The sequence below is a fragment of the Macrotis lagotis genome, chromosome 7 (genome assembly GCF_037893015.1).
Source record: "Macrotis lagotis isolate mMagLag1 chromosome 7, bilby.v1.9.chrom.fasta, whole genome shotgun sequence".
Taxonomy (NCBI): domain Eukaryota; kingdom Metazoa; phylum Chordata; class Mammalia; order Peramelemorphia; family Peramelidae; genus Macrotis; species Macrotis lagotis.
In genome coordinates, this window is record NC_133664.1 from 201,318,203 (window position 1) to 201,332,045 (window position 13,843).

The following is a 13,843-nucleotide window of genomic DNA, read 5'->3' on the forward strand; positions in this document are numbered from 1 at the left end:
CACTCAATAGAAATGACCAATTCATTTCTTTTCTTATCTGTTTTCTGAAAGATACCTTTCACATAAATTATTATACATGTCATTGTTGGTTATAGTCTGCAATCTGCTTATGTCCATCATTGTATTTGGTCTACTTGAAATTTCAAGGTTTGGGAGATAATGGTGTTTCGTGAGTTGAGAACACACAAACTTTATACAGTATAACTGAAAATATATATAGATTGTCCCTTAAGACAATTTTGATGCTTCATAAAGATATGTAGACAACCCTTGGTTCTCGAAGGCTAATGCCAGGGAATCAGAAACTCTTGACAGATTCTACCAATGTTGGAAAGTCTTTGAGTGTGGCTTAAACAATGATATGATTCTGTTTCATGAGGAACAACTTAGCTCAGTCAGGAGAGGCACATCACCAGCTATTTATCACTTGGCAATGAAGTTTTCATCTTGGTAACCCAATAAATGAAAAAATTTAAATATGACTCTCAGCCCTGTGCAGGCCCTTTTCTTTTCTCAGTGACGGTGGAAGAATGGTGATGAAATCACATTCATTTTGGATCATTGTATACCATGGAAACAATGTAAAAATTGGCAAATTGCCTTCTGTGGGGGTGGGGGAGGGAAGTAAGATTAGGGGAAAAATTGCAAAACTCAAAATAAATAAAATCTTTAAGTACCAAAAAAAAAAAAGAATGGTGATGAAAGGTGCCTAGGGTACAAAGAAGAATGCAGTTTTTAGAACATCTATATTCTTCAAATGGACTCTTAGCACTTTAAATATGAAACTTTTATACAGTAACATGCTCTAGAAATGCTGCCAGAGGAAATTAATCATATAAACCTTACATTCTTAACTATAAATGGAACCAGTAGAAGGAAAGAAGTAGTTAAATGGATACCTATGGTTCATAGGTATTCATTGAAGAGACAAAGAATGAGTGGGCATACATTCAAAGGCAGCAAGAAATCTCATTTCATGGGATATTTGTTAATCATATATTGTAGTACCAATAAGTATTTGCAAAAAGACCACCAAGAAAATAATTGCAGTTTATGTATTAACATTGGTTGAAAAGGTAGAGAATTTCTATGGTTAACCCGATAAGACCCTCTAGAACCAGCATAGTCTAAAACTTGGTGGAAAGGAGGAAAAAAGGTGAGGGTGGGGAGAAATATCAGAGAAAGGCAGAATAAATGAGAGTTCAGAGACTTGTAGGTTCCAATGCATTCCTCTTGCCTTTATATCATAATTTCTTTCTTTCAGAAAAGAATTTTTGGTACTAGCCAAACACCAAATGACATCACAAAAATCACTCTTTCCTATGTAGATGGTCAGGCTTGATCTGGAGTGACCGCCTACATAGAAAGATCAAGCAGATGAAGTAGGCTGCCCAGATTACAAGATACATTTGATTGCACAACCTATTGTGCTTAGTACAACCTTGTATATCTGAGACAGTACAGATGGACAATGTTGGATACAAAATTGAACAAAAAAGAGGTCAGTGGGCTGAATTGCCTTTGGGAAATTGCAAATTTCTTTTGATGATCCCCAGGCTCTGATGAAAGCAAAGGCTCATATTTTTAAAAGTAAATTTCAATATTATTTTGTTTAAATTCTTGGTGTCTTCATATAACTACTCTCTGATATTTTGTTCACTTACATACATGCATATAAGTAATAGGAAATAAACTCCTTAAAGATAGTTTTATTTTGTCTTTATATGTATCTCTACACTACTTAGCCTAGTGACTTCCTGTCACATAGTCGGCACTTAATAAATGCTCGTAGAACTGAATGGTATTGTTATTGATGATGCGTTAAACAATTAGATTAGTTTGGGGAATATTGTCATTTTTGTTAATGATCCATCACCCATTCATGAATACTGAATGACCATTCAATTATTAGGTCTTCCTTTATTTTAGTCACTGTAATTTTATAGTTGTCCATATTTTTTTTTTCTCAGTAGGATATTTCCCAATTTGTTGGAGTTGTTGTTTTATTGTAAATGGAATGTCTTTTTGTGGACTTTTCTCAATCTTTATAAAAGTAAGAATGCAATTTTTGAGTTAATCTTTTATCCTGCAACCATTTATATTTTGGTTGAGACAGTTAGATTTTATATTATCATTATATATTATAATATCATCTACAAATAATGATATTTTGACTTTTCCATTTTCAGTGTTAATCATTCTAATATTGTTTTCCTGTCTTACCATAATTACTTCCAGTCTCACATTTGCATCATGTCAATATATGTGTTCCTATCAACACTTCTCTTTTTATAAAATCAGTACCTTCAAAATTCACATTAAATACTCATCAACATGTATAATATAGCTTTTTAAATAAATTCTTTATTTTTAAACTTAAATACAAAATGAGAAAAGAAAAAAATGCCATTTATAAACAGATGATAAAAGAGGATTCAATAAAAAAATCCATAAATTTCCATTTAAAGAAAACATATAGGGGCGGCTAGGTGGCACAGTGGATAAAGCACCAGCCCTGGAGTCAGGAGGACCTGAGTTCAAATCTGATCTCAGACACTTAATAATTACCTAGCTGTGTGGCCTTGGGCAAGCCACTTAACCCCATTTGCCTTGCAAAAACCTAAAAAAAACCCCATATATAATAAATACTGCACATTGTTTTTGAAACTGCCCAGTTTTGCTTCCTGGTTGATTTTCTTTTGTTCTCTGTTGTGTTCTTTTTACTTTAATTTTTTCCCTTCTTCCCCCACCCAAAGAAGTCTACAATTAAGCATGATATATCTATATCTATCTATATGTATGTATACACTTGATATAAACATACATACTCCACACATGTATGTAAGACTGTACTGTTCTTATTTCCACCTAGCATCTTTTTCTCTGAAGGTGGAGAGTATTTTCCTTCATAGATCCAAGTTTTTCCATGCTTTTCTAAATCAACCAGCTCATCATTTTCTATACTATAGTAGTTTTCCAACCCAATTACATCCTATCTGATTGTCTATGAAAGTTTTCTCCCCAGTTTTCTGTATTCCTTCCATTCTTGGCTACATAGATTTTATTTATGTATTTATTTGTTTGGTTATTATAGATTTATTTATACAAGAAAAATCTTAATTGAAATAATCCTTTTTTTATACCTCAATGGTGCTCTCTTATAATGTGGTTTAAGGGCTGATACTTTTAAACCTACTTCTTTTATATCTTTTTTTCCTGGTTTCTTTGAAATTCCTGAACTTTTGCTTTTCCAAATGAACTTTATTCATTTTTCTAACTAGCAATCAGAAACCCATATTTTTTAATCCCAGCATTCTACAGATATTGCTGCATATCAGTGAAACCTGAAATATAATTATTTCCCCAAAATACCACACAGATGGCAATGGAGAAGCACATGATTGGTATGGATAGGTTGGAATATAATATTCTAACAGATAAGGGCTTCTTTCATGGGAGGTTTGATTCTTTGAAGTCCCTGGGAGACAAATGCATGAGTTCCCATGTAAGTAGCTGCCCCTGAGATTTCCCAATTACATCCTATATGACGCTTACTTTTCAAGTTTCCCTTAGCTTTAGAGATCATATATGTTAGATCTAGATGTACAAATAGTTTATATTTGTGTGCTCTTCAATTTTTGTGTAGAATAAATGAATGAATAAGTGAATAAGGCATTTGTTAGGTACTTTACATAGACAGAGACAGAGAGAGAGAGAGAGATAGCACTGTGGGATACAAATAGAGAATCAAGAGCCCCTACTTGCAAGGAGCTCATTCCCAAGACATACAGAAGGTCTTAGCTCTAAGTCAGATGGAAGAATTCCATTGTTCTTAGGATACAAAACAAAGCAGGTTATACAACATCTTAATGTCATTCCACTGATAAAATATCACTTTCTGATGCTGAATTATTTTTTTGTTTGTTTGTTTTTAGGATTTTGCAAGGCTAATGGGGTTAAGTGGCTTGCCCAAGGCCACACAGCTAGGTAATTATTAAGTGTCTGAGGCTAGATTTGAACTCAGGTCCTCCTGACTCCAGGGCTGGTGTTCTATCCACTGTGCCACCTAGCCACCCCTGAATTATTTGATAGTTCCAAGAGCTTTGATGTCAAGAACTTTCCCTGCTGAGTCTTCAGTAGCTGTTGTCTCTGGCATTTGTAGGATACTTGTAGTTTGCAATGACCTAGGGGATATAATTATGGTACATCTCTCAAAGATGGAAAATTCAAACAGGGTCCCCATGTCTACCTGTTTCTCCAAATTAATATCCCCAAGGAGCATTAATCACATGAACAGGGATATAGGTGGCTGCCAGATTTTTGCCTTTATCAAATACATGGACATAAGTAAAGGGATACCATCAGGAACCAAACAACATAAGCAGTGGCCACTGCTGACTATAAGGACTTTTAACTAGAGGGAAAGAAGAGACCAGTCTCTCCCTCTGTCTCCTCTTTTCCAAACTGAACAAAAAAGAAGGTAGGGTCAGCAGCAAGCATCCCATGATTCATCTAGGAGTTAATGAAGTTTTGTCCCTTAGCAGACATACAGAAAAAGACATACACTGAGGCAATCCCAATGGTCAAACCTCATCAAAGTTCTGGTCAGCTTTTGTCAACCTGTCCACAGCCTATCAGTTTCAATTCCATTCATCTTACCACAACCCCTACATGAAGTCCAGAAGAAGTGGGTATGAAGAGAGGAATGCATCCAGAATCTGTTGCGTTTGCAAAAACCTAAAAAACAAAACAAAACAAAAAATGTGGGTGGCTAGGTGGCGTAGTGGATAAAGCACCGACCTTGGAGTCAGGAGTACCTGGGTTCAAATCCCACCTCAGACACTTAATAATTACCTAGCTGTGTGGCCTTGGGCAAGCCACTTAACCCCATCTGCCTTGCAAAAACCTAAAAAACAAAACAAAACAGAATCTGTTGGGCACATTTGATTCTCCTCTACCCTTTACCCACATGGAACTTCTTCAAACTTCTTTTTCCTATAAGTTTTTTTTTAGGTTTTTTTGCAAGGCAATGGGGCTAAGTGGCTTGCCCAAGGCCACACAGCTAGGTAATTATTAAGTGTCTGAGGCTGGATTTGAACCCAGGTACTCCTAACTCCCGGGCCGGTGTTCCATCCACGGTGCCACCTAGCCACCCCTTCCTATAAGTCTTGATGCTAAGTGAAACCATCATCAAAATGGTGAATTCTGGGATACAGTTTGATCATTTTTAGAAACTTGAAATTTCTGTGGCTAGCAGCATGGGAGCTGAAGGGTTACATACCCACGAAAAACTCTGAAGAACAATGGAATTAAAAGATGTCATCATGGATTTGTATGATAGAAAGAGATGAACAAATCACATGGCTAGGTGATAGATGATAAGTTGGACAGTCAGAGAGCTCCACTGGTACCCCAGAAATATCAGGAGACATCAAGGGAGGTCTTCAGTATGTTGAAATGGCTACTCATGTTGAACCTATAAGTAGACCTGGATGGGTTTTAGTCTTCCCTGTGGGCATGAACCCACATCCATTTGGGTAGACTCATGGCAGCATTATCTGTGACAATAAAAAGCTAGGCACATTGATTAAAGAATGACTTAATAAACTAGTATATGAATGCAATTAAATATTATAATTGTGGTAGGCATGAGGAATATGAAGGATTAAGGATTAAGAGAACTCTGGGAAGATTTGTATGATGTGAAAAAGGTAAAACCAAAAGAATAATGATCATACAATCTCTGCATCAATGTAAATAAAGTCACTCACTGAATCTATGGGGAGGAGGGGGATTAACAGAAAGAATTAATAGAGAGCTGGAGTGAGGAGAATGAAGAAGGAATGGATAAGTAGATTGTTTCAAGGGGATTGGGAACAGGAATAGAAAACTAAATACTAGTCAAAAAAATCAAGATAAGTACCTCATTGCCAAGTTAAAGTAGTATTTTAATGATAAAAAAAAAATAGCTGGAATGTTCTTTGTAAGAGGTTCCTTTGGGTGTTTATTGGGAATTATCTGTTGGATTCTTAAAAAACAAATATATCAATAAATATTGAAATATGAGCAGCTAGGTGGTGCAGTGGATAAAGCACCAGCCCTGGAATCAGGAGGACTTGAGTTCAAATCCAACCTTAATAATTATGTAACTGTGTGACCTTGGGCAAGTCACTTAATCCCATTGCCTTGCAAGAACCAAAAAAGAAAAAAGAAAAAAAAAGAAATATTGAAATACATAAAGATAATGCACACAGAACATTTAAAAATAAAAGATAGGAAATAGTTTGGGACTATTGTTCCTAACCCTTGTCCCAATTCTTTGTGACACCATTTGAGATTTTTCTTGGCAAAGAGACTGGAGCAGTTTGTCATTGCCTTCTTCTTGTGTTGCAGATGAGGAAACTAAATCAGTTAAGTGACTTGACCAAGGTCACACAGCTAGTACATGTCTGAGCAAGATTTGAACTTATGTCTTTCTGACTCCAGGTCCTATGCTCTCTCCACTGTGCCAATCTACATGCCCAGTTTGGAACTACACTGAGTAATTTCCTTAGAAATAATAATGAATAAAAATTTAACATTATAAAATTCATACAGAATCATAGAATTTAGAGCTAGAAGTGACTTCTATTTACATATTTAGAGTACTGAAGCCTAAAGAACTTGCAGCTTATTTATGACCACAGTGCAAGGCTCAGGGATTGAATCTCAGTCTCCTGAGTCCAGGTTCTATGTCCTCACTACTACATGATGTGGCTCCAAAACAACCCTGTGTTGTTATCATATCCATTTTTCAAGTGAGAAAAAGTCAGCAATGGGAATCAACCAGCCCAAGATCACTCAATCAGGATTCTTCCCAAGCAAGTAGTTTAATCTACTTGGACCTTGGTATCCTCAACTGTAAAATGAGGTTAACCATTTTATCTCTAAGGTCATTTCCAGCTCTGTTAACCTATGAATTAATGACTCTGCACATCCTAAATACAGAGCTTTTTGGGGGTTGCATTGCCTTGCTTCTTGTTCAGGTTTTTATCCTAGAACAGGAAAGGTGGGGCACAGTTCTAGAGCTTTTTAAATCTAGCCCTAGTTTAAGCAATAACTCCAATCCTCATCCAGAATTTCTGTTGAGGACTCTTTTCAACTTCCCAAGGATCTCCCACTTTATCACTCATCCCAGAAAGGACATGGGATAAGGGAGTGTGGAGGTGGAGTTTGTTTCTCTAATGTATATTCAATATATGTGAGGATGTGTGTGTGTGTGTGTGTGTGTGTGTGTGTGTGTGTGTGTGTGTGTGTGAGAGAGAGAGAGAGAGAGAGAGAGAGAGAGAGAGAGAGAGAGAGAGAGAGAGAGAGAGAGACTGTTAGAGGACTGGGGCTGGCAAAGGAGACTGTGAAGCTATATGGGAATCAAAGTATTTGTGTACATTCTTTGTATCTATATTTGGTGGGTCTATGTGTTGTTGATAATGTATGTGTGAGCACATATTCTCTCCCCCCTCCCAAGCCCTCATTCACACTGCACAAGCCATCACAGAGCCAATATGGATGTTCCATACTTGCCAATACAACCCGCAGTGCACACATCGTGACATACCCACCCATGAGCCATGCCCAGAAACACATGCATCCACAGTGACACCAATGACACACGTCCTCCCCCCCTTCCCTGGATACATCCCTTCAGCCCCCACAAAAAAAAATACCAGCTGCACACTGCTTCAGTATGTATGTCCGGAGGGAGTGGGAGTGGGGGGGAGACACACATCACATCATCAATGAAGCTGACCCCCTCCCCCCAATTCATTGGTGCCCTCCCCTTCCCTTTTCTCTAGCTTCTCCCTTTGCCATCCCCTCTCTAAGGCAGAGCCTTCAGGTCTCCCACCCTATCTTTCCCTCCAAGAACCCTCCCCTCCTTCTTCTCCTCCCCCCAAATTAAAAATTCCCTCAGTCACCCTTGCTGAGACTGACAGGCAACAGCCAAAGTAAGGGAGGGGGATCCAGAGAGCCAGGGATAGAAAAAGAAAGAAATAGATGTGGAGATAGAGGAGAGGAGGGAGGAGCGGGAGAGAGAGAGAGAGAGAGAGAGAGAGAGAGAGAGAGAGAGAGAGAGAGAGAGAGAGAGAGAGAGAGAATATAGGCGGGCAAGGAGAAGGAGCTGCAAGCGGAGAGATGCTCTAATCTCCATGGCAGTGCTTGGAGCAGGCAGAGGTAAGGAGCCGACCCCTCTTCCCCAGACTCCCCACTCCCACTGCTTTCTCCCCACACTGTTTTCTTTCCCCTTTCTTGTCCCTGAGTTCCCTCCTCCCCTGGCCACCTGCTGTTCATGGCATGGGGGGTGGGGGGTGCAGATTCCTGACCTCTCTAAAGAACATAAGGACATAGGGGACTCCCTAGCTTCCCATGCCTACTCGGACTTACCATCCCTTTTCCCCTTACCACTCTGTCCTTCACCTTCTCCTCTCTGTCCTTCATCCTCTTTCTCTTCCTTTCTTTTAGCTTTTCTTTCTCTTAAAGGTGACCCTCCCCACTGCGAGCCATGGGAGGGAAAATGAAAAAGGGTCTAAAGTGGGGAAAAAAGGCAATGAAGGGGGTACTCCTGCCCAACTCTGGTTGCCCCACCCCCCCGTGGCTAGCCATCACCATAGCAACTCAGATTACTGGGCTCCATATGGAAAATAGAAAAGGGGGGTTGCTATGACCTCATGGAAGGGTGCAGAAAAGGGGCTCAGGACTCCTTCCTAAGGAATGTCCTCCACCCTTGGTTTAATGTTTTTTTTTTCCTTTCCCTTTCATCTTTCCAAACCTCTGAATGCCCCTTCTGATACCTTCCTCAGACCCTCTCCCCTCCTTACTGAGTTCCCTTGATTTGTTCTGTCTCCCTAGAGCTCTATAGCATCAACAACCTCAGTGGTTTTGCAGCCCCACACCCCCACCCCAAGCAGAGGGAGGAGAGAGACAAGGTCACCCAGTGGGGCTCCCTATTTTGTGTTCCGCTCTTTCCATCACTCTCTTCCCTCAGCTAGGACCCTTTAGTTCCTCCATCTCTGGATCTCCACTCTACTTTCCCTTTCATTCCTTTTCCTTTTTCCTAAACTCTTTTTTTTTTTTCTTCCACCTCTACCCACCCATTCTCTATTCTCTCCCTTTCTGGACGATTCTCTTCTGAGGTCAAACAGTCCTTTGGGTCCTCTTGCCCTCTGCCTTCAGTTCCATTTTCCTCTTTCCAGTACTCCTCTGGGGCAGAGAAAGGGAAAAGTTGTCTTGATAAGGCAGGAAAGAGGTGCTAAGTCAGTAACCTTAGAAGAATGGAGGGTTTGGAAAGGAATGAAGGATTTATATATTTTCTTCCTCACTGCCATTCCTTCTTCCCCATTGTCATCTACTATGAACCTCCAGTGGGGATGAGTTATTTATTATTACCCTATATATGAATTTGGAAAAAAAAATTAATGGAGATGGAGTTGGGGTGGGAGAAGATTGGATAAGCAGACTGTTGCAAGGGGTTTGGTAACAGGAATAGGAAAAATGGGTGAGCTGGGGTCCTTGGGAGGAGAAAGAACACTGTTGAAGTTAAAAGGAGAGAGGGAAAATGAATGGAGTGGGACTGAAATACCAATTTCCCTAGCCCCTTATAGGAGGACCACTGACCCAGGATTTCATTGTAGAGTCAGGGAGAGCGACTAAATGACACCTGCAGGTTGCAATCTTTTGCCATTTCAAATGAAGGAAAGGAAGAAAGCTCAGGAAATCAACTGAAAAAAGGAAGCCTGACCCCTGGCCTATATGCAGCTCTCTTTACCACAGCAGGTTCTGTGGAGAGACCCAAAGGAGCTGCAACCCACTGAGTCTGTTGGAAGACGAGACAATAGGAGGCCCGGTGGGAATGGAAATCGGAGGATCCCACCTAGCATCTTAATGAGAGTGCTTTTTCCCTACTCAAAGGAGAGAAAAGAAAAGATATAAAGAAGCAAAGAGCTGTCTCTTTTGACCCTTTGCCTTGGGTTCCTCCTTCTCCTTTCTACCACAGCAAATGACATCTTAGGGGAGCCATGAAGGACAAGGCAGTGGGGTAGGCCACAGAGACTTATTTACCTCATTGGGGGGTGGGGAATTGGGAAACGGGGCTCATAAGGGTCATGGGGGCTAGTCTCTGTGGGGCTCCTGGGTGAATCCATTCCCCCCACCCCCCAGAACTTAAGGGGGTGTGGGGGGCAGAGGAAGAAGAAGAGGATGGCTCGGGGTGGGACAGGGGTGGAGGAGGCTTCCCTCCGTTCCAATGCCCTGTCATGGCTGGCCTGTGGTATGCTGGCCCTCCTGGCCAATGCATGGATCATTCTCAGCATCTCAGCCAAGCAGCAGAAACACAAACCCCTGGAACTATTGCTCTGCTTCCTGGCTGGCACCCACATCCTCATGGCTGCAGTGCCCCTCACCACCTTTGCTGTAGTGCAGCTCCGACGCCAGGCCTCTTCTGACTATGACTGGAATGAGAGCATCTGCAAAGTTTTTGTCTCTACTTATTACACGCTGGCCCTAGCCACCTGCTTCACCGTGGCCTCACTCTCCTATCACCGAATGTGGATGGTTCGATGGCCCGTCAACTATCGACTCAGCAATGCCAAGAAGCAGGCACTGCATGCTGTCATGGGCATCTGGATGGTCAGCTTCATCCTATCCACACTGCCTTCCATTGGCTGGCACAACAACGGCGAACGATATTATGCCCGGGGCTGCCAGTTCATTGTCTCCAAGATTGGGTTGGGTTTTGGTGTCTGCTTTAGTCTCTTGCTGCTTGGTGGCATCGTCATGGGGCTGGTGTGTGTGGCCATCACCTTCTACCAGACACTTTGGGCCCGACCCCGTCGGGCAAGACGGGCCCGAAAATCAGTGGGTAGAGAGGGATCAAGAGGGGGAGGTACAGGGGGCCTAGGGACCCGGCCAGCATTTGAGGTTCCAGCCATTGTAGTGGAAGATGCCCGAGGGAAACGTCGGTCTTCACTGGATGGCTCTGAATCAGCCAAGACGTCCCTGCAGGTCACCAATTTGGTCAGCGCCATCGTCTTTCTCTACGACTCACTCACTGGGGTGCCCATCCTGGTGAGATCGGGATTCCACACTCTACCTCCCTCTCCCTATCATCTAATCTCCAACTTCCTTGTCTAGTCTGTAGTTCCCTCCATCTAGAATAGAACCTTCTCCACCCTTGTTCCACTCTCAGATACCCCTCCATAAAGATCACTTCCACTCCTGCCCCAACCTCCAAATCTCCTGGTATCTTTATATTATGGCTCTGCCTTCCCTCCTAGAACCCCATCTCTCCACCTCAGCCTTCTTGACCTCCCTCTAACAGCTAATTTTCTCACCATCCACCTAGTTTCCTTTCTCCCAGATAGAAGCCTATCCTCTAGCTGTTCTTTAAATCCCATGGTCAGAAGTAGGAGACTGGGCTGGAGAGACCATGGCTTTGACCCTCTGCAGTCCTTCTGATGAGCCTCCTGCTCTCCTTCTCCAGGCAGTGAGCTTCTTCTCACTGAAGTCTGACTCTGCGCCCCCTTGGATGGTGCTGGCTGTGCTGTGGTGTTCCATGGTACAAACCCTGCTCCTGCCCTCCTTCATCTGGTCCTGTGAGCGTTACCGAGCGGATGTGCGCACCGTATGGGAGCAGTGTGTGGCCATCATGTCTGAGGAGGATGGAGAAGATGGTCAGATGTCTTCCCTCTCCACCGTGTCCACTGCCCCCTCCCTGCACAAAGAACACGTCCACAGACTCCTGAATTAGAATTCAGCTCCTTTGCTTCCCAGTGTCTGTAAAGAGCACTGTAATGCAACCCCCCCCCACACACACACACCTTATTTCCCTCTCTGTGCCTCAGTTTTCTCATCTCTAAAATGAAGCTGGTCCGTTTTTTGAAACTCTCATTTGGTCCATACACTGCACTGTAGCTCCCTCTGTTGGACACATCTCTATCACGTTCCCTTCAACCTTCCCTTCCATCATTTATATTCCGGGTAATCCTGTTTTTCCTCTGTGGCCTCTACCCCATCCATTCTCCCTACCCTCCCTGTACAAACTACCTCAATTTGAGACCTGCTCTTCTCTCCCTTTACCCTGACACTTTTCTCCTCTGTGCTGTATTGTCAACCTACCTTCTTAGCAAAAAATTTCACACACACACACACACACACAAAAACTCCTTTTTCAATCAAAGGTTTGGGGTTCAGAGGGAAGATGGTATCCTGGGTCAAATCATAAGAAGAGGTCTGGGGAAGAGGATGAGGGGAATCCTGGGAAAAATAACAGTTGTTTAGATGGGGTAGTTTGAAAATGAAACAACCTCTTTTATCCCCTTTTTTTTCTTTCCAAGATGGAGCTTGCAATGATTATACTGATGGCAGGGTCTGCAAAATTCGTTTTGATGCTAATGGGGCTGCTGGGCCAGGGAGCCAAGATCCCACCCAAGTGAAGATGCTAAGTGGGAGGCACATGCTATTTCCTCCTCATGAAAGAGTCCACTATTTACAGGTATGGAACTGAGAAAAGATGGGGTGTTCTAATATTCTAACTTCCCTAAGGTTCTTTGAAGGCTTGATTCCAATTACTTAACCCCAAGATATCTCAACTTGAGCTTAAAAGTCATTTCCTGTCCTCTTTGCCATTGTCTTTATCATCCTAGCCCACCATGAAGGACAAGGAAAACCAGTAACTGGGGAAAAGAGAGATACTTGAGCATTTGGCAATCCCTCTCCCCCCAATGATCCAATAGCTTTTTCTATTCCAAGGTCAGGGGTAGGAGGTAAGGAGCTATTGGCAGTCTTTCTACTACCTGCAGAAGGTCTAAAAGGTACAAGGATAGATTGGAGGGACTTCAGATGCTACTGAAGATTTTACCTTGGGCAAGTCACTTCTCTTTGGACCTCAGCTTCCTCATTGATAAATAGGACATGTTGGTCTGGATATTCACTAAAGTCCCTTAAATTTTTTTAAGTTCATGAAAAACTAAGAAATCAATTTAGAAAATACATAACTGGGTTGGAGAGAAAGAAGGTCCTATTCTAATTTAATGCATAGCTTCAGTGTGTGTATGCTCATGTGTGATTTCAAACATGTATTTGATATAAAGGAGAACTGGAGGGAAAACATATTGAAGCTGGTTTTTGAGTTAGTTCTATCAAAAGAAATGCAGACAGAGAAAGAGCCTTTGAATTGGAGAATCCACGCATAAAAATGCCTTCATTTTTAGATTACATCCCTCTCTATTCTGGTAGTGGTCTTACATATTGCTCCATGAGGTTCCTCAAAGTCTCACCTTTCCCCCATCCCAGGTCCCATTGTCCAGACGACTATCCCATGATGAAACCAATATCTTCTCTACTCCTCGCTCACCTGGTTCTTTCCTGCATAAGTGGTCATCTTCAGATGACATCCGGATAATCCCATCCTCAAACAGGGAACTAGGGACACTTAGGAGCATGGAAGATGATGAAGAGGAGTCTGGAGCATTGACCAATCTGCATCAATTCCTAGAAAGCAGAATGCTAGGAGGAAGTGGAGGACCTTCAAAGGGCCCTGGCTTCTTCAGAGATGAGATCACTACCTTCATTGATGAGACACCCCAGCCTTCTCCAGCTGCCTCCCCAGGTCCCTCTCCCCGTCGGCCCCGAGTCCCAGGTTCCTTAGCCCGTCGTCTTTCCCTAGGGTCCCCTGATGCTGGGGTGACTGCAGCGTCTGTGGGGCTATATACGGGGCGACGGTGCTCCCTCAATGGAGTTGAGGGAGATGCACAGGCTTGGGGAGGCACTTGGGGCCCAAACGCACCTATATTCCCCCCATTGAGCCTGTGAG

The 13,843-nt window shown here is 42.4% G+C and overlaps 1 protein-coding gene across 1 annotated transcript; it reads left to right on the plus strand.

Annotated features, from left to right (window-relative positions):
- The first annotated feature begins 10,230 nt into the window (after positions 1-10,230).
- Positions 10,231-13,842, plus strand: GPR162 (G protein-coupled receptor 162). Its single transcript, XM_074194500.1, has 4 exons — positions 10,231-11,097; positions 11,513-11,702; positions 12,366-12,523; positions 13,324-13,842. The coding sequence occupies exons 1-4, from the start codon at positions 10,231-10,233 to the stop codon at positions 13,840-13,842; spliced, it is 1,734 nt and encodes a 577-aa protein (XP_074050601.1).
- The last annotated feature ends 1 nt before the right edge of the window (position 13,843 follows it).

Excerpts from the sequence above, each read along its gene's own strand:
- GPR162 (XM_074194500.1), top strand. The coding sequence starts at position 10,231 with ATGGCTCGGGGTGGGACAGGGGTGGAGGAGGCTTCCCTCCGTTCCAAT. Across the intron at positions 11,098-11,512 it reads TCACTGGGGTGCCCATCCTG|GCAGTGAGCTTCTTCTCACT; the intron begins GTGAGATCGGGA and ends CTCCTTCTCCAG. Across the intron at positions 12,524-13,323 it reads AAAGAGTCCACTATTTACAG|GTCCCATTGTCCAGACGACT; the intron begins GTATGGAACTGA and ends CCCCCATCCCAG.